The following is a 22,672-nucleotide window of genomic DNA, read 5'->3' as shown; positions in this document are numbered from 1 at the left end:
AATTTCATAATTCTACAAATTTATCGTAGTAGTCGACAGGTCTGGGTGAGGTGACTTGCTCAAGGCAATACAGTGCAGCAGGTATTTGAACTCAGTAGTAGTCGACAGGTCTGGGTGAGGTGACTTGCTCAAGGCAATACAGTGCAGCAGGTATTTGAACTCAGTACCTTTCGGGTATGAAGCAAAGACCATACCACTGAGACAAACTTACCTTAAGAGCCACTAAAATGAGAGCCAGGATCATGACAGCGAAAAATAGGAGCTTGGTCAGAGTGTTGATTTCTAAATCCAATAAACCCACCTGGCAGAGATCAAAAACAAAATAAATATTTTTTTTTTTATTGTTTGCATAACCAATTAGCATGGAATGGGGAAAAGTGGACTGGAGAGAGGATAGAGGAGAGGAGATTAGCAATTTTTCTTGGAAATATGCTAAATTCATAACCATTTCGTTTTTGCTATTATAGCATAACCATTAATAATCATAATCATAAGTAGCAGAATAGTGTGTACATTTTTTAAAATAAGGAAAAGATAAGCCATTTTAATCCAAAGTCAGATACTAAACAGCAAACTGACTGCTGTCCACAAACCACGAAAATAGAGATGGTGATCCATGGACATAGGGATTAGAACGGGTGTCAACAGGTAGTGAGTGCAAATTGATTCAGTTATAAAAAGCATTAATTGTGGGTTGCCTGACATAACGTGCCACATGGTGAAAAAAACCCTGAAGTTAGTGCAAATGTATAGTGAAATCATTTCTGAGGAAGTTTAATTTTTCAAAATTATCTTAATCAGGGACACAGTTTCAGGGTGCTGCTAGTTACAGGTTATTTTAGTAAACCACAGTCCATGAAAAAAGATAACATATAACCATTTTTTTTGCTCATAGTTTAAGGAAAAGTTAACATTTTAAAAACATTTGTTTTTGCTCATATCCAGAAAACAGTCATCATGACCCAAGGCCCGAATACTTAAAACAAATTAACACTCCAACGACTAATTTTGGAACTACTGTTGTTGAATTTGCCACCAAAGTAAAAATTCTTGGTGTCTATTTCGACTGTAACCTCTCAATGTCAGTTCAAATTAAACAAGTGCATGTATATTGGAATAAGAAGAATGAGTAAAATTAGACACTTGATTCCTTTGAACATAGCTGAACTTCTGATAAATGCCATAGCGTTATCCAAATTAGATCATTGCAACTCTCTTTTAAGTAACATCTCCAAAGAAAATATGAAAAACCTTCAAGATGTAGACAACAATGCTGCTAGATTAGTTTTGAAATGAGACAAAAAAATCATCTGATTCTGATCTCCTTAGAAAGGTGCATTGGTTACCTGTTGAGAAATGCATCATCTATAAAATATGTTCCATTGTCAATAAAACACTTAATAGTCATGCCCCTGCATATTTATATGACTTTGACACCCCTATTTTCAGTGTAGAAATCTAAGATCTAATAGCAATAAAACAATCTTATCTAAACCTAAACCTAAAACATCCCACAAAATTGATGAAGAATAATACATATTGGTATGGATCTAAGAAAATACTCACTAGTTCGAACGTGCAGATCAATCATGCCAACACAGAAAACTGCATTTAACCTTAAGGGGAGGGGCGCGTCCTGAGAGTCATTTTCCATATTCATCAAATGATTCTGTTTTTAACTTTATATTCACGTTCAGTATGTTCAAATCAGAGAAAAAATTTCCGGAATTTTGATTTTCTAAATATGGTTGCCATGGAAACGCCGCCATCTTGGATTTTGAATATTTGAAAGGTGATATACTTCAAAAGCCTAAGGCTTTAGTGTTTATTGACATAGAGTTACCAAATTTGGTGACAATGTACTTTGAGAATAGGCAAACAATAAAATGCATCGCTTTCTATCAAATGCTTAATAGAAATCTTTTGGTACAGTGTTGAATTTGATAAAAATTGAAATTTCAAATTTTCTTGATTTTTCATGAAATATTGAAAAATATCCCTAAACCAATAAAGAAATCGGATAAAAAGGATGCATATTATTGCGACTCATGAATTGAAGAAAAAGTGTGCCAAGTACGAAGTATCTAAGTTGAAAAATAAAAAAGCCTTAGGGGAAAAAATGCCAAAAATATACATTTTGAGAAAATCGCGTTTGAAAGTTTGACATTATTTTATTTAGATATATAACGAAAAAAATGAACTGACATCATTTCAAAACATCCCAGCACCATACGACGGTCCTCCTTCCTCAATCTCCTTCTCCTGTCTAGCTTTTTCCTTCGCTGCAGCTTGAATTTTCCTCCTCTTTTTGACCACAGCCTTTGAATTATAAAGACTTTTGGCCACTCTTTTGTTTTCCCTTGCCTTCGAAAACTTGGATGCATAATGTCCAATGCCAAGCCCAACAATCGCTTTTATTGATGCCACCGCCGCCGGTCCTTTGTTGTACTGAGCAGCAGCAGTATATGCAGTGAACTGGACCCTCTTCATATGGTGGAATTTGGTCTTGCTGCAGTTTGACCAAACCGAATGATGAAAACTCTCGCTGGGGTTTTGAGTTTTCTTCTTCTCACAGCGTTGAAGTAAGTCATCAGATGTCAGTCAGTTATATACTGGCTCCAAGTGTTTATGGAGAAGATCGTAGTCCAGTGGGGTATGGACCCTTTTCTTGTGGCCAGTCGGGTATCGACGTTCTCCCATGGACCTCTTATAGAAACACCATGAATCTCTTCCACTTGGACAGTATTGGTGTTGGGGCAAGTCGTCAGTTGAATAGCCATGAAACAGACTGGCAAAAATAGCTTTCTTCATCTCAGGTGCTGTGTTGAAACCCCGAATCGCCCGTGAATAGTATATTTGAAGCTTACGGATGGTTTCAGCTGTGAGTCGACCGTGACCACGACCTCCTAACGTAATGCCCTTTTTGCTGCAGTCTGCCACGAGGTTTCTCAATGCTGTTCCTAAACGTTTACCAACATGGTTCAGGCAGTCTTCTTTTTCAATCTTGACATCTTCACCATATGGTTTGTCATTGATGAGTTTATTGAAGGCTTTGGAGTCCCCGTCGCTTACCATTGTGGTGTACCTCAGGTTTAGTTTTTCTACAGACCTTCCCCAAAGGACCGAGGCAGCCATCACCTCCATCATTCCCGACGTTCCTTCAAAATTAATAGTGCACTGTCCACTAGCGATGTGCTCCTCTCTCCAGCGGTCATATCGTTGAGGATTCTCCCTTTTTATCCATGCTCCGGTCTGAGAACAGATGTTGCAGTGCAGACTGAGGACATGCACGTCCACAATAAGTCCAGTGAGGGAATCAATGACACTGCCAATACCGACAAGCGATTTGTGCCCTCTGGTCATCCACGAGCCGTCGAAGCACACTGCAATGTCCACAGGTACATCTTCTTCAAGAGGAAACTTTAATTCACGTGCGTATTCCTGCCTCACGATTGATGCCGCTTCTTTAAAGACATCATCACCAATTTCCTCGTTTTTCGTGTGGATACGTTTTGAAATCCTGTTGTATGTCTTTTGGTGAATACCTGGCATCTCCATATATTCACACAGGTTTTTCAGTTGATAGGCACCGATGCCACATAACATAGAGGACATAGTCATAGCCTCGTTGACGATAAAAGGCTTTGGTCGGCTAGCCGAGTTGCTGTTTCTGGAAGATGTGTAATGGCTGGTTACAATTTTTTTACACTCCCTACAAAAAACATTCAATTTCAAAGCGAATCCATATTGATTGTCCGTCCTCATTTTTAAAACTCCATTGTTGCTACATTCAGGGCAACTCAAATTCGACACAAGCTTGTCAATACAAGCCATTTCAGTCACAGTTCGGACGACAGGCTGGATATCAGAAACCTGTGTACTGTAAGTCTCATAAAGGGAGAGTTTTGATTGACTCCTTGTTGCTGACTGTTCTTCAGTATAAGGGATATGGGGTCGTTGTGTCAATGGTATATCCAAATCAGGGAGACTACTTGGTGAGTTGGGTGCAGCTGATGTAGACACTTCATGTGACGGTGATGATATAGGGGTAGACGTTGCGACAGGACATGCACGTATGGGCACGACAAGTGGTTGTGAAGATGATGTCATGGTTTGATGTGATGATGACGATGGTAGTGAAGATGCAGTTGGGATTGGTTGTGAAGATGATGGTAATTGCAATGACAACGTAGTAGGGCTTGGAACCAGAGGGCAAGACGTTGAAGGTTGTTGATGTGTTGAACATGGAGCTGAACGGGGTTCCAAGACCTGTGAATACAAAGGCATTTGTATATATAAATATAAATAAATAAATATATATATATACAAATATATATATATATATATAATATATATCCCTCTCTCTCTCTCCCTCTCTCTCTCTATCTATCTCTCTCTCTCTCTCTCTCTCTCTCTCTCTATATATATATATATATATATATATATATATATATTCAACATACATGCCTATAACAAATAAATTTACTGTGATATAATTGTTCTCTTTCGTTGGACACTGCATTACAATTTATAAAAGAAGATACTGCATACAACATTTTATCAAATTCACACGATACAAACGATACATACGTACATTCAACCTTCCACCCACCGACAAACACATACAAACACACACACACACACACACACACACACACAGACTCACACATACATACATGCACATAAACCAATGCCCTCTACACGCGTCTCTAGTTTGCTATTACACAAACGCATAGATGCAAACACAGTGTGAATGCTATGAGTACTACAATAAACATACGATTGCTGCTTGATACATTATCCTGTAGGTATCTAATAATATTGAAACACCCCAGGCCACTCCCCCCTCCCCCCCCCCTACCCTTGATCACACCCGTTCATGTTACGATGCAAATACATCAACTCAACTTCTTATTAGCCTTATTGCAGGGGAAAAACACTCGTAACGTTGACTGGCCCAGACTATATCAAAACAACTGACCAGTAATGTCTGTCCCTTCTTTTCTTAGTTTCCCATGAGAAGTATGTATCTATATTACCGTACTTGGAACATGATAGTAATAGCAAACAGATGTGGGTGACGCATGCATGGTATTGTAGGAGGCAAGATGAGAACATTTTCTGAGATACAAAAACATAATAAATATCAACTCACCGGCTTTTCTTGGTTTATAGAGTCCCATCTGCGTAAAGCAGCCCTTTTGCAATTTGATTTTTGTTTCTTGCTTCTCGGCATCTTGGAAATAAACTTTTTTTTATCAAAATAAAACAAGGAAAACACAATATAGAATGGAAACTGCAGACGGCATCGAAATCGGAAGAAACGTGGTGAATTCTTATTTTAGGTTTGTTTACCTGAACTATGACCTCACTCGGCCAATGGAATTGCTTCGTTCTGTCGGTTCGGCGTCGGGAGTTTCCGGTTGACCAATCGGAGGCCACGAAAATACGAGTCAAGTGTCAAGGGTCATGACCTAACCTCGACAGCCTGAAAAATGTGTCAAACCTTTCATTTGTTAGTAATAAGTGGCTTTCTTTCATCACTTGTTACCCAATCATGCTTCAATCCTGTAGTTTTGTATGCATTTCATTATCATAGCCGAGATGTAAAGGAAAATATCGATACCAAATGTGTACTGATATCATCTATTTTTATGGTTATAAAGGCCCCTGATGTGGGAGTATTACTGGCATCCCTAGGGTGAATTTATGATGTTTTGCAGACGGTAGCCCCTAAATAGAATACAATTTCAACATGACAGAGGCTATAAACACCCTTATTTTGTATTGAATCCTAAAAGGGAATGGTGGACCCTATCAAATAGCTAAAAATCTCAATATCGCTATTTTGAGGCCAAAATCGGTTTTCAGGAGGCGCGCCCCCCTTAAAAGTTTATAGTCTGATGTTTAATGAGAACTAATCGCCCTTCTGGCAGTTTAAAAATAATACCAAAAAAGCAGCATGACGTTAACTTCATGCATTTTAATGTTAGTAAACAACCAGCTATGTTTCTCTGAGAGCTGGTTTAAGGGTCCGACACTAATCCCATGTTGTGATCAGTCCAAAATCTACTGGTTAATTGACACACATAGCAATTTAAAATCTGATAAAAAAAACCAGTTGTTTCTTTTTAAAATAAATAATTATGTTCGATTGACAATTGATCTATTATTAATCATAGTTACAAAATAAAATCTCACAATAATGTATGGGATATTATATAAAATTTTGTTGGCTTGGTAAAAAATGCATATCGAAAATGAATAAAGAGAAGATAGAAAAGACTGAAATAATGAGAAAATGAAAATGACCCACTTTGCTTTTTGGTTGAGATGTATTCATGACAGATCTTGTCTCTGGCCCTGTGTATATAACAACCCCTAAGGCAGTACCAGATGCCACTATCGTGTTGGCCCATAGTGTGTTTTCTATACTCAGAGAATCTTCTTGTACTTCTGTGTCATTCTGGATGCAGATAATGAAAATATTTAAATGGGAAAATAATTATTTTAACATTATTAGCTTTTTATATGGCACAATATCTACTTAAATATGCTCCATGTGATTTACAAGGAGTCGCACACCAACAGCAGGACAATATGAAGGATGAGACATGATGACATGTAAGGCACTATTACACATTTTTTTGGACCGTCTTTTAACAATCAAGTACTCATTTTACACCTGAGTATGATGAGGGTATGTGAGTAGAGTGAATCCAAGGACTCAACTTTGCACAGGCTACAATAGGACTCAAACCTGAAACTATAAGTCCGAAGCAGAGTACCATATCACTAGACAACAGAGCTGTAATTCGAGAAGAAACATGCCCATTCATAATATCATTTCTATAACTCTACAGTGGCTAAATTGCTTGTCTTTATTACATAAATTGACATGCTTATGACTCAACCACGATAATCTGGTACTCTGCTTATTGAGTTGGCTATGCTTATTGAGTTGGCTATACGATTTCTGCAATTTACTGAACTATTCTCTGACCCCACTCAAGTAATAGGCCATCAACCAGACACTTGTTGCATTTGCTAATTCTTCACCATTTTCAAGGATGGTGTCGTAAAGGGTAGTAATTCATCATTAGTTATAATCTAGATCATAACATCAAGATTCATTTCCAACAAACCAAAAATGTAATCCTCCTTCTCAGATAAAAATATGTTATGGGTCAATATAGATTTTTATGATAATTCATCTGATCAAAAAATGAAAGCAAGTGACCTCTAATGGCCATTGTCCTATCCTTAAATAATGCCTTAAGATAAGCACTAAAAGCTTTGTGGAAAATAAGGTAAATTTCAGTACCCGAGTAAAAGTCCCTACAAAACTGTGGATGTTCCTTTGAGGTTTTTCCGCATACACATGAGCTCTAATGTCCAAAATGTCCTAGGTGAGAAATGGCAAATAAGACAGGATGAGTCAATTGGGAAATGGAGAGAGAAAGAAAAAAAAAAAATTATTTACATCAAGCAGAATTAATAGAATAAAAATATACCATCGCATATTATAAATTAGACTTGCCATGTTGAAAGATTGTAACATGAAAGTTTCCTTATTTTGTTCCTTTAATATTACATTTCTAAAAATAATGTGCAACAACAGCTTTAAAAAATAAAGAACACACAGAATGTTTCAGACTCAAAACTCCTCTTCAACTAATACCAAAAACAATTAAAAATTAAAACAATTTAATGTGAAGTATTACCGTTTTATTGTTTTTGATATTGTCTGAAGGAGTGTTTTGAGCCTGAAACATTTTGTGTTTAGTATTTTGTTCTTTAACCTATTATATTCATTTTTGTACAGCACCTTATACAGTCCACAGCTTCTAGCAGTTTAGTATTCAGTAATATTACATTTTGTTACTTTATTTAGACCCTTTGATAGCAAGTCTAACTTTCATTCATGATTTGATTCATCATTCATCTGCAGACCCGACCAATTTCACCAATAATAGTAACAAAATGGAACCAATACTAAAAATCATAGTGATAAATGGGTGATTTATGACCAGCTGAAAATTATCTAGTATTAATTAGTTTTGTAACTTAATTTGGACTGGTTATGTACCAACATGGTCTTTGGTTATTTTGCATGTATACTGTGCAAAATAAGGAGGGTTTAAAAAAAAAGAGAAATTAAAATACCTCTTTAGCTGGCAATCTCTGGGTAGCCTGTACAGCCAGACGCAACTTCCAATCGGTCTCCCCATCTAATTGGTCAGTGCGGATAAAACATCCGCCATCTTTTTCTGAGGTACGCAGCAACACAATGTCTGCAGGCACTCTTTGATTCTGTGTCGGAGACAGATGAACTAATTGTAGCTTATGAGGAATAAATTTTGTTCTTGCCTAATCATATGTTGGCTAGTGACTCAGCCACTATGAGGTTCTATTGTAATATGCATTAATGTGTAATTTGACTAGGCTCGAATCAAATGTCTAAAAACAATAATAATGAAGGCAATATGATCATCATTCTTATTTGGCACATGATTATCAAGCAAAACAGTACGCTGGCAGCCTCAGTAAGTATGCTGACAAAAGTGAATAGTAAATGGAAGAGCTGTATGAAAATAAATAATTGACAATAGTAAGCAACAGCCCCAGAAAAATAAAATCTACTTTTATACACTTTATACTGCATTATGATATTATCAAAATCTATTCTGGGACTTAAGCTAGAATTAATATGGATCAAGAGGCTGAGAAAAGCAAGTGATCAGCCAATGTGCCCACAAACTTGAGATTGATTTTTCCAGAACAGCAACCATGATAGTTTTCTCTTTTCGAATCTAAACTGCTAATAGTTTCCCTGAGTTTATGGTCAGTATATCCACTTGTGTAATTCATTACATTAAATGACATCTGCAAAACGATATAGGGCACTTAAAACCAAAAGAACAATCGCTGAAAACACATTAAAAATGCTAGTAACATTAATTGAGTGAAACTATATGACACATTAAGTTCGATTTTTCAAGCTCTTTCTTTGTGATACTATTGTATATGAAAGAAATTTTTTAAATCAATGACGAACAGACCTTTTCCACAATAATGAGGTGTCCTACATGTATATCTGAGCTAGGAACTCTGACAATTCCATCTCGACAAAGCTTCTTGTACCGTTGAGAATTTGCTTCTTTGTCTCTTCTATAGCGCCTGTAATCATCAAGGGCTTCACGACACATTGTTACAAACAACACAAATGCCTAAAAGAAGGGGATTTTAAAAAACATACATCATAAGAGGACCAATATAAATTCAATTGACATTTACCATGAGCCTAAAAGTAAAATGTGGATTGTTAAATATTAGCTATATAAAGCTATATAAAGTAAAATGTGGATTGTTAAATATTAGCTATATAATTGTAGAAATACTAGCAGCCTGAAGCTGTTGAATGTAAAAGTTTGAAACAAAAAATGACACATAACCGCTTTGAAAAAAAATAAAATATCAATTAAGTCTTGGTTCAAAATCCTTCCTCAGTCAACAGCCACAAAAAATATTTTCAATTATAATACAATAGAATAAATCCAGAAAGACAGGCTTAGAGTTCTTGTTGTGTCTCTGTTTCTTGTTTGGTATTTTGTTCTTTTCCGCAATCTGTTATATACATTTTTGTTTCATATCCTAAATTATTGTAATCTATATTTACCCATAATTTGTGTGGTTTGCTGTGTACTCTAACGTGACATTGAATCTTACCATTTTCACCAAGACCAGAGCAACAGTGATGCTCTCTGAAGCACGAGAAGCAATGCTGTTAAAACTCTCTTGGTGAAAACGAAAAGTTCTGCAGTAAGAGTCAGACACATGTAATAGAAAAGATAATGATTTGCAGAAATTTAATCTCTGTAATGAGAAGTTTAAAAGAAAAAAAGTAGAAGGAGCAATAAATTGCAAATCACATTGAACATACAGAAGTATTGGAAAAACAAAAAAATATCAGTATCAAATCATCTTACTAAAGGTCCCCAGTATGTGTAGAGATATCCTATGCGTAACTCTGGAATCAACTGAGATAAGGCCATGACGAGGAAGTAAAGGTTTAGGAAAAATTTAAACTGTTCAAACAATACCTGAAAATAGAAAAAAAAACACACAAAAAATAAAAAAAAATTAAAAAAATAAAAAATTCAATTATGCCCGAAAGGTGGGAATATTTCTAAATTAGAAAAGGATTCTTTTCCTTAAAGAATCAAAACTGCAGTCAATTAATTATCTGCAACACTGTAACTTAGCCTGAAAAGTCAGTATTATTATACAAGTTCAAATTTTTTCAAAATAATATAAACATAGAGTCACCCAATATCTGACTGGTCTTCTTTTAACCTTTTTATTTATGAAAAAAAAATATATACTTTAATTTCAAGAAAGTCAAAGAGTCAATGTACAGAAGAAGTGAGAGTAAAAGAAGATATACTGGAGACCAGAAACCTTAAATATGGAGTCCCGCAAGGTTCTGTATTAGGACCTATCCTCTTTACATTATATACACAACCACTCACTAAGATTCTAAGAAAATATAACATCAATTACCTTCTACTACACGCAGGCGACACACAAAATATATATATATATATATATATATATATATATATATATATATAAGTATCAATCCACTATTAAGGTGACCACTGTGAAATGCACCAATTGGAGGACCAAGCATATGTCTTGTTCAAATTGATTAAACTGTTCAATCTTTGTTCAAATGAGTATAGTTTGATTCCCTACAATGATTTATGAACACAATTCTGATGCTTGATGATCACAATGGTATATAGAAAATTACTCGGTCCCCCTAATGTTTTACTAAGTGTTTCTGTAGCTTTAAGGAGACATTTGGTAAAAACATGTTTTTAGGGAGACCACATTAAAAAACCCTTTTAGGGAGCCCAGTATATGTTTATATATGTGTATACCTAAGAGTGCATTTTCAAGTGAGCTACCACCAAATTGTCTAAAATAAAGTAAGTCCTTAAGATTAAGAGCTTCATGGCCATAGTGTCGAAGCTTATCCCAGTGTGCGTAGAGTGAAGTGGCCGAGCAACGCATTTACTAACTCCTGGGAAGGTCCATCCCTCAGAAGGGGCGCTCAGGGAAATAACCTGGGACTCAAACACGGCAAAAAATATTCCCAGTTGCTCCGTGCGCCATTGTTTTTGCAGTCCCCGACCCCTTTAGAAACCTGACGACCCAGGTTAAGATCAGAGATAGAAGGGACCAGGCAGAGGAGTTTATTTGTTGTTGTTGTATACCACTGAATGGACTTGGTTTGTTTTGTTTTGTTTGTAAGGGTTTTACGGCGCTTGCAACACATTAAGGTCATATCAGCGCCAGTAAAAAGGAAGAAAATGGGATAGTAAAAAGTTCTGGAACTACAATTAGAGCACCCAAGAAAAAGTAAGGCAAAGGGGATTTGTTTCAAATAGGAAACAGTAGATTCCAAGAGCCCACTATCAAAGTACTTAGTTTGAGATCACCTAAACGTCTCATTCAGACACAAGCACAGGTCCCAACAAAGAGGGATACACTCAAATGTTTACAAAGCATAAATAATATGTAAACAAAACAATAAAGAGCATAACAGACAGATGATTTACAAGGGAAAAATATAATCTCCCAAAACTCGAACTATACATTTGACTGTTTCCCTCCCAGCCAGGTCCTGGACAAAACCAAGTAATCCCATCCCATCCCGAGACAAAGACAGAAAACAAGTTGGAAAACAGACATAGGGGGATAGAAGACGCAACGAGTACGTCCCTGCCCATTATGGGAAGTCGGGAACCCCACCCAGTGAGTGAATGGAGTTGGATGGATAGGACAGCAGATCTGATGGACACAATGAACGGCTTCAATCAACATCTCATTCACTTTAACTTGCACAATGCTTGCTTTGGTTTCGTGGTAGACAGTTCGTCTGACGCCCGAGTTGCCAGGGTTCGAATCCATATTTGTGGCGATGCAGAGTCATTGTAAAAGTCTCATTTACAGTCTCACTTGTGTTAATTGGAGTACGTTACTGAATTGTAACAACGTTGTTCGTGTCCATATAAATCTACTACCAGCTGCACGTTGAGCTCATTGTGGGTTTTATGATACATCAAGCTCGTGTAAAATTACATTTACATTTGACCGAAAAATGATACATAACGATAGAAGTCTACAAATCATATTGCAGGTTTATTTCAGTTCCAAAAGCCATCACAAACATTCATCCACTGTATCACATAAGTCTTTGGTCACCAAATAAAAGCATGAAGTTTGCTATGTGTACAGTGCAACATAAAAGGATAGAAACAGTTTTACTGATAAAACCCTCAAATGATAACAAACCAATATGTTGTTGCTGGTAAGTTGCTTAATTGCATTTGTTAAAAAGCATAAACTGTGAAGCAAAAGTGTTGAAAATCGTTTGAATAAAGTTTAATGCAAAAAAAATAATTCTTAAGCACTTTATGCCGTTCTAAGCTGTCGTTGCTGCATTTTTTTTCATTATTAATTATTATTATTCTGATTAAGGATGAGGGGATAAAGAAAGAATGAAATTAAATGCACAGAGGTGTCATTTCTTGACAGTCACCTCTAAAGATTGCAACTCTTAAAACTATCATAAAAAGAATAGTGAAAATTTACATTAGGTATCTAGAAAATGCTGAACATAAAGCTACATTGGCCAATTAAGTTAGGGTTAGTAGAAAGACTTTTTATTCTGCCATATCTGATTCTTTCAGATAGTTCTACATAGCTGCCAACTTTTCAAAAATAAAATAAGGAACGCTCATTTTGCCCGGGATGAGGGGCGATGTGTGCCGAAGCCCCCCCCCCCCCTTCATCGAATCGCAACATATAAAAGTCAGCCTTTTTAATTACTATTACTAACACTAACAAGTTTGAGATGACAGAGGCTAGTCCAAATGTTGCTCAATTATCGGGTTTAGTACCAGCACATTTGAATCGTTAAAATGACACTTTCCACAATGATTGTTGTTTTGTTTTTAAGGGTTTTACGGCGCTTGCAACACATTTAGGTTATATCAGCGCCAGTAAAAAGGAAGAAAATTGGATAGTAAAAAGTTCTAGAATTACAGTTGAAGCATCCAAGAGAAAGTAAGACATAGGGGAACTGGGAACAAATAGGGATCAGATGTAGATTCCAAGAGCGTATCACCAATGTACTAAGTTTGAGATCACCTATAAGTCTTATCCGGACACAAGAACAAAATCCAACAAAGAGGAACACACTCAAATGCTTACATTATACATTAAAAAATAACAAATATAGTAATAATACATAACAGAGAGATGATTTACAAGGAAAAAAATATCATCTCCCAAAACAATAAATATGCATTTGACTGCTTCCCTCCCAGCTAGGACTCCGGCGAGGGCCAGGAAAAAAACAAGTAATCTCATTCCAAGACAAAGACTGAAAGCATGTTGGAAAACAGATATAAGGGGATAGAAGACACAGTGTGTACCTCCCTGCCCGCTATAGGAGCTTTCCACAATGAGATCAAAATTCAGAACGGACAATATAAAGAAAGAATTCAACTGCCTCAACTTTGATAAGGACCAATACACAAGAAGCACGATTGTAAAATAAATGAAATAACTTAAGATGGTTAGAAATGCATAACTACCAACCTGGTACATCACTTGAGAGGGCGTTTTGGGGTAAAAATTAGGTGAGTTCAGATAAAAAGTAGACGATTGCATATATGTTTTCTTTCATGCAACATAATGGTCTTTAAGTAGTATACTATAATAGTAGTTATAGTAAAATGCACCTCTAAATATTAGAGAATTCCTACTTCTTTACTTTGACAAGATAAACACACCTAAAAATGGAGTATACTTATTTTTCTTGAACCTAAACCGTTACAAAAGCTTGCTTGAAAAAAAAAAATTAAAATCAGATGAAGATGTTTTTAAAGGGATTAAATTTATATATTTCATAAATTAATAAAGGGAAATAATCATTGTCATCTTTAATCAATATAAGCAATTGATTTTCTTATTGAATACCTTCCAATCAAAAAGGTGGATTTAATTTTATTCTTAATTAAAATAATATTTGTAACAAATAGTGAAAGTATCAATACTGTCTTAGAATATTCAAAGTATATCGAGGCTAACATCCATATCCTATGCAAATCTCCAATACATTATGAAAGGTTTGAGTAAAATACAGGCGTCATATAAACGAATGGAACTTTTTTAATTGTTGAAAATCATTTATGTTAGAGGCATAATTCAAATTAAAGAGCTACACAAATGGAGATTATGCTCTCACTGGACACCAATAATAATGATAATAATAATAACAACAATAGTAGTAGTAGTAATAGTAATAATAATGGATCAATAATAATAATTCATTAGGCTCACATGGCTTTTTTACCACAAATTAGTCAAAAATTACAAAATACGGATTTTGAACTAAAAATAAGCACTTACTGACTCAGGAAGTCAAATACGGAACAAATCCGTTTTTAACAGAACGGTTGACAGCTATGGTTCTACAAAGCATTTGTCTCTCAAGCTGAGCAAATGAATGTTCATATAATATAAAAAAGGATATTGCAATGATGAACAGATTGTACTATATAAAGATAAAACGTTTTTGTAAACCCCCAAAATATGTCAATAACACTATACAATACAATGAATGTAATACAAATCAAATTCATGATTGTCATTACACCGATTGAAACGCTCTTTCCCTTCTATATTTATTTCTTTCATTAAAAATCTTTGTCTTCACCAAACTAATTAGTGTACCTTCAGGGATTCCTTTTTGTGAAAATACCCTGTGGTGTTTTAAGAACAGAATAATTTCAGACTTTCTAGGTAATGATCCCCTTGAACCATGTGCTGAAACATCTTCGACAAAGTTTTTAAAATATGACTTGACTCTATCTGTATCCTCATCTGACCATGACATGTATCTCCGATTTTTGCTTGAATTCCTCTTGGGTTCAGTTTGTTTTGAAGAACACGTAAGCTGATTTGGCACTCCTGCTTCACCATCAAATATTTCTTCTTGATTTGCAGCTGTTACTATGGATGTTCCAAAATTTGCATTTGAGTCTCTATTCACTACAGAGTCATTTGTTTCAATGTTACAATTTCCTTCCCCAGTGACCGATGCTGAGTTATCAATTTGACCCAAAAAATGACCAACTTCTGTTATTTCTCGTATTGCAAGTGGACACTGATAAATGTTTTGATTGATTGATTCACTGTGTCCCATATGTCGATAGAAGACATCTCTCTCGTGTTGTGGGACATCAAGTAAGGCAAATAATGTCGAAGCTCGGTGCCTGAATTTATCAGCTATTAACAACTGGGGTTTCTCTAAATCCTTTACTAAGGAAGTGACATATTTGATGGCAATGTAACCACTTACATGATCTTTGGATATTCCTGTATTTGGAAAAAGAAATGGGTTGTCTGAAATATCAACAGCTTTACGCTCCTGTGCAAGTTTCCTTAAAGGCTGAATTGTGTCATTGGGTATCAACACAGGGACCAACATCTTGCTTCCCTTTCCAGACTGATAGGCCAGCTTATACTTCTCAAGTAACGCTTTTTCCAGAGGATCAGTGACATGTTGTACAAGCTGGGGATCAACCCATACACCTGAATCTGCATCATTCCAGTCTTTTAACAACATCCTTGCGGGTTCTCCGCCTCTCCTCGCATTAAACATTGTAAGCCTAGCTACGATGACATTGCGAAGCCTAACAAACATATGTGAATCAAATAATTGATAATCATCCTCACAAATACGGACCATCTCTTCAGTAATAAATTGCCGTAGCTTCTTTATATCATTCTCTAATGGCATCTCTTTGGGTTTTCTCAAATTTGTTCTCTTTGCTTCACATTGAACTCTGGCTGTAAAAAAAATACTATCCCAATTATAATCCAGGACAGCTTTGAACAAATCTATCTCTGCGGATTCTTCCATTTTGTTTTGCATTATATATTCCCCTTTTAAGAAATTAATTAACTTTTTCAATATAAATCCAATTGAAAGCTTCAAGCCTGCTTTCAATGTCCCATCCTCTTTCAAAGTCATTTCAGAAATGGTTTGCGATATTTCATTAAAGTTACAACGCTTCACCACGTCCTCTCCAGAGAAAGAAGGTTGATTCGTTCTCTTCCTAGTTTTTAAAATCAAATTTCCTAAGATGCGTAAATCACTCATTATAACTTTTCTCTCCTTCTTTGAACTTTTACTCCACAATTTTGTTCCTAACAATACTATAGCTTTGTCTGATCGACACAAATTTCCCACTTCATCATTCCGAAATTTGTCAAGAATATTCTCCTTTATTTCTTTACTTGCATTGGGAGCCACGGGATAAAATTTTACAACCCCAGTACACAGAGCATGCTCAGTACTACATTTCTTTTTGTGTTCATAAACCCTTCGTCCAGAGTAAAACCCCTTACAGCCAGCACACATAACAACTTCATGTGACCCTTGTGCTCTCTCACGCATAACTATTGAATTGTTTCTAGTGTTTGAATAAAAAATGCCCTTTTTCTTGAGATAATCCATTGTTCTATCCCTTTCCTTTACAGGCTGTTTCATGGCCTCTGTAACTTCTGTCTCATCTTTGTGTTTCCTCATCAAATGCCTTGAGAGTTTTGTTTGCAACTGTCCACAGTATGGACAGGGTCTCCTTGGCTTTTTGTATTTCTCTGGAAAAAAAAGAAGAAAATAAAGCACATCATGCTATGAACTATGAAAATAAATCAATAGACAGATCATATGCACATCAGCTACATGACAGCGATAGAGAGGAATAGCATTCCAAATATTTAAGGCCTGGACAAGTAACTGTCATAATTCCTTCTTGTTATATACTTTTCTACCATCTATTCCTTTGGAAGAGGTATGTTAGATTTGTGGAGACCTCTGCCACATAACAAATCCAGTGAAAAGACGCCATATTTTTGTTTTGAAATAGAAATAAATAGATCAATCCACCCACTTCACTGGTTCAGGGTTCCCTCTTCATTATAATCAAAATATGAACATAAATCGGAATAGTAACACATTGAAGTCTCATCTGAATACATAGATTGTCCTTTGTTGTTTCAGCGAAAAATCAGACAGAATGTCAAAAGAATTTTAGGTTTTTCCCCAACCACCCCTTGGAGGTATCAGTATCAGCGGAATGGTAAGCGTCATGCTTTTTACGTTGAGCAACAAAATTTACTCCAAATGCTTCACTCGACCCAGGCGGAAAAGCAATCAAGAATAGACCCAAGTCCTATCCAAAGACTAACATTTCATTTAAGTTTATTGTAGGCCCTTGGCCAATCGACAAAATTCAATTCACATAAATTATTTACAACAATCAGAAATTAATTATATCAATAATAGTAATAGAATGCAATGAAGGCAATATCAAATAATAATAATAATAATAATAATAATAATAATAATAATAATAATAATAATAATAATAATAATAATAATAATAATAATAATAACAGTAGCGGCTATAAGTAACAATTAATATAGTAACAAAAGTAATAATAGACTATAGTTCATAGTCATAACAATGACTTTCTTTGTCATTGAGGGAGTGAGAAAACATCACCGGCTGGCAGAACAAACAGCCGACATCAATCAAACGTCCTCCAGACCGGTTGAGCATCGGCTTCATTAATTCCTTAAAGACTTCCCCCCAACTGCCTGAACGATGCTGATGCCCAGACAACTTAATCCTGATTTATATTTTGTGGGAATGAAATATGACATGTATATGCCGGAAATATTTCAATAACAAACACACTGTTCAGATAGAAAATATTTGAGTCTTGCCTTTGTTAATTGATACAGGTAAGTTAGGAAAATAAATGCTAGTAAAAACGATCAGCAAGTTCGTGAACACTGCTTCTCAACTCGAACATATGTTTTCATCAAATCTACACACATCATGTTGTGAGCTGAATTTTAATGATCTCAGTTGTCATTGAAAGGAAACCCAAGAATTTTAGAATAAAGAAAAATATTGAACCTGGAAGTCAAAAGGGTTTGTAGCACAGCAGGCATTATCAAAGTATAATTTTAGTACCGACAAATTAAAAAGAAAATGTGCTTTTCTTTAAATGCTCCCAATCATCATATACTGTTTAGGTTGCAAGATTAATAAAAATGTTATCTACTCTGATTCTCGTTAAGTTTCCAGCTGGTCTGTGAAAAAAAAGCCTTAAGCATCATAGAAATACAAAGAAACAGTTTTAATATATAGATGGGTTGTAACAAAAAAACCATTTTAACACTTACAATACAAGCAATTTAAGTCTATTACAGACAAAAAAAAAACCCAATAAAATAAACATGAACATTTTTATGGCTGGTTTCACTGATATCACTCACACATTGGGGTTTCAGATTCTAAGATGTCCACCCTATCAAATTTGGATTTGTGCTTGTTATGTAAATGGTAGCGTATTTTGCGACGCAGCACTGCCAAAACAGAAAAAAAATGCAATAACACAAATGCAGCACCATGGAGGGGGTGGAAGTTTTCTTTTAAAAGGAATGGGTAAATTAAAATTGATCCCACAAATATCAAAGGAGAAGAATGACAAAAAAATGACTCACCATTGCACGTAACACGTTGGTTTGCAAGTGTATAGCATTCGGGTTGAACCTGGGTCCCAGACTGGCAACGAGGTTCAGTCTGTGATAGTTGTGGATGAGGCTCTGACTGAGTTGGGGAATGAGCACTAGGTTCCAAAGACAATGATGTACTCAGCATTGGGTACCTCACAGAGTACGTAGAGGAATCAGACTCGGAGTCAGCAACAAAATCGGGACCCTGTATATTTTGTGGAAAAGATGACAGATCAATCAATTTATTCATGTTGACAATAAACATGAAGAGCCATTGTTTAATAATCCAACTAAACAATTAGCTGGTTAATAATGCAAGTATAATAAAAAAGAGTTGAGAAAGGCAGACATATTGTCTAAGTATTTAATATGTTCAACTGTGCTTGGATAAATATAGATACACCAACCAGGGTTTCAGTAAACCGTTTTTAACCAACTCTTTAAATCCTACACCAGGACCAACAACTACAAAACAATTTTTTATATCACTACGATTCTGGACATATAAACGGTTGTCATTGCAACAATATGAACTTCCTAACCTTGCAACTGCAATATAGTTAACAAAAAAAGTTGATAAACATTACGATGCAAGAGAATTTGGACAAAATGCGAGATCAAAAGTATAATCCCAACAGAAGCTATTTTAATTTTTCCTGGAAACGCATCATTTTCACATTTTGTCAAATAAAAAAACAAACGACTTCAAATGTGAATGGCTCATCAATGAATATCACTTCAAAATATAACGAGGAAGGTTTAAAATAGTGTTATTGTTGGCGAAGTCCACTGCAAAGAAAAATTTTTAACAACAAAAAACTAGGAGATCTCACTGGTGTAAAACAGTGTTGTCCTTGTCCTGAAATATTGTATTGCGCCTAACAGACTGCAGGTCTCATCTTTTGTGGCAAATGTGTTTTGTCCACCACAAAATATGTTGATGTGAAGCATTTTGAGCATGGTGCCAACTGTGGATAAACGCTATACAAATGTTATGATTTTATTTTAATGTACATACTTACCACAAATGAATCATGTGATATGGAACTTTGTTCTGCATCACTTTCAGGCTCTGAGTTGGAGTCTATATAGAAAATAAAAACAACAAAAAAAAAGCTGAAGACTATCATGTGCAAGTTTTTCTCTAAACTCTTAAACAAAAAATCATGCCATCTTGTGCTGTAAAAGGATTTTTTAAAAATTATTTACCTTATGACTATTGTCCTTTGGAAAAAAAAAGAAAATTAAGTCCGAAACCTTCTGGCTATTTTCTTTTAAATTTCAAGAACGTCAGAGTTGGCAAGGGAGGACGGAAATATAATTCCAGAAACCAATCTGTCTATAATCATATCCATATGATAGTTTTTCGTTCAAGATTCAGGTACAGTCCACTTAGGATAATCGCAATACCTTGGGATCATCGAAAATGTTGGGATTAACCGAAATTCAGTTTCCTGTCCACTATTTCAACATTTTACACATTTATTGTCAACTCAAACCAGTAAATAATATTCTTAGTCCACCACATACAGAGCAATTTGATTGAAACAAAAACCATATGGCAGCCCCGTGTAGATTTGTCAACCAAAAGCAGCTATGAAGCAAGCCGATATCTTATTCAGATTGGAAGAAGTTTCAATCTTTTTTCTCAACAATTCAACATTTGTCAGAGTTAAAGAGATTAGCCTTAATGAGAGACAATAAGCTCTCACCAAACTCGTTGGTCACAATGCACAGTTGTTAATCCTAAAACAAAGGATATCGCTCAGTCTCTCTTTATAACTGTCATTTATAACCTGTTGTCAAGATTATGACCAGCCCCACCCCTCTTCTATTTAATGGCCACCGATGACGTCACAAACCCATACTGCAGAGCCCCGCCCTCTTTCGACTCTAACAGAGTGGTGACACACTACTGTAGCATTAAATCCTGCTCACTCTCGATTCTTCAACCTGTCACGATTTCATCCATGATGAAATTTAATCATGATATACTGTTTGATTTCTTGAATTTACCACTTTTTAAAAAACCGAAGTTTGTTGCAATTAACCAGTGACTTTTATATAGAATTATTTCCATTGCTTAGGAAATATTGTGATTAACCGAAAGTTGCGATTAAACGAGTTGCAATTATCCGGAGTGGACTGTAATAGTATTACACATCATGACTCAAAAAAAAAAAAAAAAAAAGCAAACTATGTGTACCTAAATGTTATTCATTTCCTCATCAAATTACATTCTTACCATTAACATCATAGATCACATCAAAAGGGTTGTCTGGATTGACAGCAAGACATTTTTCAGGATTTTTAAAGCTCAAATCTCTCTGATCTGAAGTTACAAAAGAAATAGCATATTCTCAACATTAAACTATGATTTTGTGATGGCTGTGATATGGCATACTGTATGCATAAAGCAAGATGCAAAGACAGGTTTAAGTTTAAATTATTTTATATTCTTTTCAAAAATCCATTCTAGTTTTGCCAAAATAAAATAAACACGAGAAGTGTTGAGTTGGATAAAGCTAAAACTAAAAGTAGTAGTGGTAGTAGTAGTAGTAGTAGTAGTAAACGACAGATCTTACTCACTAGTGTGAATCTACAGTCTACAGAAGTTCCCGAATTATCTGACTCCACTTCCAAATGACTGACTGACAAGTGACAATCATCAATCGGTGTGTGTGTGATTGTGATGTCTACCCTATTGAAAATCTTAAATCAACAGTGATGTAATAAGAATGGCCAATAACTTACCATTTAAATTATCTCGGTGTCTCTTCAATGATGCCTCCAGCATCAATTTACCCCACGATGCCATAGACGTCTAGTTTGGAACTCAGCAAGTGACGAAAAAATACTTGCGGCTATAGAGAGGACGTCCGTCGGCCACTCTCTCCGCAAGTCAATTGTCAGTGGTTATCAGATAATCATTGGTTCTTGAAAAATATAGAAACACAGCGGTTCATTTAAAAAGACTCTTTTGTAGATCAAGATATAATGTTAGGTATTGCACTTTAAAATCTCTTCAGACATAGAACGGGTCAACTTGACGTCTAGACCAAATCATTTCGAAGATCGATATGGCAACAGCAACGCCTGGAATGGAGGATTTAAATGCGGCATCTGACGATTCTACTGCTATGACAGAAGATGCTCCATTTCACGACGTCGAGATGGCTTCAACTGGCATCAGGCATCAACATGCTACTCAATAATGGGTTTGATGAAGCGTTTGACTAAGAATTAAAGCTGATAACTGATAACCACCTACCTACTACTGACTTGCGGAGTGAGTGAGTGCCGAGTGCCTCTTTATGCGCGAAATTGACTAAACATACGTTTCACGAAAAAAAGAGTTACTATGTTTGCTTGTCTCTTGTCACCAAGATAAGAATCCGGACCAAGATTCGATAAATCTGTTTCTAAAAATAGATTATAATTCGTATATCTTGTTCATTCCTCAGTTCATCAACTTTCACACAATTTTATATTAGGTTTTCATTACTATAAAAAATCCATATAATGCTCTAGAATTTTAGAGAAAATTTCGGAAAGATATATTGCCTCACTATTGAAATATATCGATGAAAACACTGGTACCCCTATTGTACTTTTTTCAGGCGGTCACCTTATTGACCAACGTGAAAATTTAGGCATAACTCTTCTTACTGTGGTGTTTAACAAATAACTTCAATACTATGATTTACAATTATATATCCTTGACGGTTGGGTTGACAACTTTAAACTAAAAATAGAAAAGTGAATGTGCTAGAGGTCAAATCAATAGGGGACCGGATTTTGGTCTCCCTATTGGTAAAGTACTGTAAAATGAACTAATAGGGGTACCAAAAGTCTCCCTATCCGGTATTAATACATATATATATATATATATATATATATATATATATATATATATATATATATATATATATATATATATATATATATGTATATATACACATGGCATTTGAGCAAAATTATCAAAGTCAAATGGCAAGT

The 22,672-nt window shown here is 35.4% G+C and overlaps 2 protein-coding genes across 5 annotated transcripts in view; both read right to left on the bottom strand.

The window, feature by feature from the left end:
* The window catches only part of LOC144977085 (putative phospholipid-transporting ATPase IIB), a 79,970-nt gene that overhangs the window by 28,663 nt on the left and 28,635 nt on the right, over positions 1-22,672 (bottom strand). For all 4 annotated transcript variants that reach the window (XM_078921847.1, XM_078921844.1, XM_078921845.1 and 1 more), the window contains 6 exons: positions 9,990-10,103; positions 9,063-9,230; positions 8,167-8,313; positions 7,325-7,405; positions 6,317-6,466; positions 212-301 (listed from right to left, as the gene is read on the bottom strand). In XM_078921847.1, the coding sequence (XP_078777973.1) occupies positions 212-301; positions 6,317-6,466; positions 7,325-7,405; positions 8,167-8,313; positions 9,063-9,230; positions 9,990-10,103 (750 nt within the window). The remainder of the gene's footprint in view (positions 1-211; positions 302-6,316; positions 6,467-7,324; positions 7,406-8,166; positions 8,314-9,062; positions 9,231-9,989; positions 10,104-22,672) is intronic.
* Positions 10,161-21,955, bottom strand: LOC144976118 (uncharacterized). The gene is made up of 5 exons (XM_078920300.1): positions 21,428-21,955; positions 20,919-21,005; positions 19,696-19,757; positions 18,662-18,878; positions 10,161-10,189 (listed from the first exon to the last, which is right to left on the bottom strand). The coding sequence occupies exons 1-5, from the start codon at positions 21,489-21,491 to the stop codon at positions 10,161-10,163; spliced, it is 459 nt and encodes a 152-aa protein (XP_078776426.1). The 5' UTR covers positions 21,492-21,955.

The sequence above is a fragment of the Berghia stephanieae genome, chromosome 7 (genome assembly GCF_034508935.2).
Source record: "Berghia stephanieae isolate SIO BIC M18660-M18661 chromosome 7, UCSD_Bste_1.3, whole genome shotgun sequence".
NCBI classification, from domain to species: Eukaryota; Metazoa; Mollusca; class Gastropoda; order Nudibranchia; family Aeolidiidae; genus Berghia; species Berghia stephanieae.
The sequence above is the reverse complement of the archived record's forward strand: the minus strand, read 5'-3'. Positions and strand labels throughout refer to the sequence as shown.

What these genes read in the sequence shown, in the direction of transcription:
- LOC144976118 (XM_078920300.1), bottom strand. Translation starts at nt 21,491, where the DNA reads ATGGCATCGTGGGGTAAATTGATGCTGGAGGCATCATTGAAGAGACAC. An exon ending in ACACCGAGATAATTTAAATG is followed by an intron (nt 21,006 to 21,427) that starts GTAAGTTATTGG and finishes TTGTAACTTCAG; the next exon opens with ATCAGAGAGATTTGAGCTTT. An exon ending in CCAACGTGTTACGTGCAATG is followed by an intron (nt 10,190 to 18,661) that starts GTGAGTCATTTT and finishes TTTCTAATTTAG; the next exon opens with AAATATTCCCACCTTTCGGG.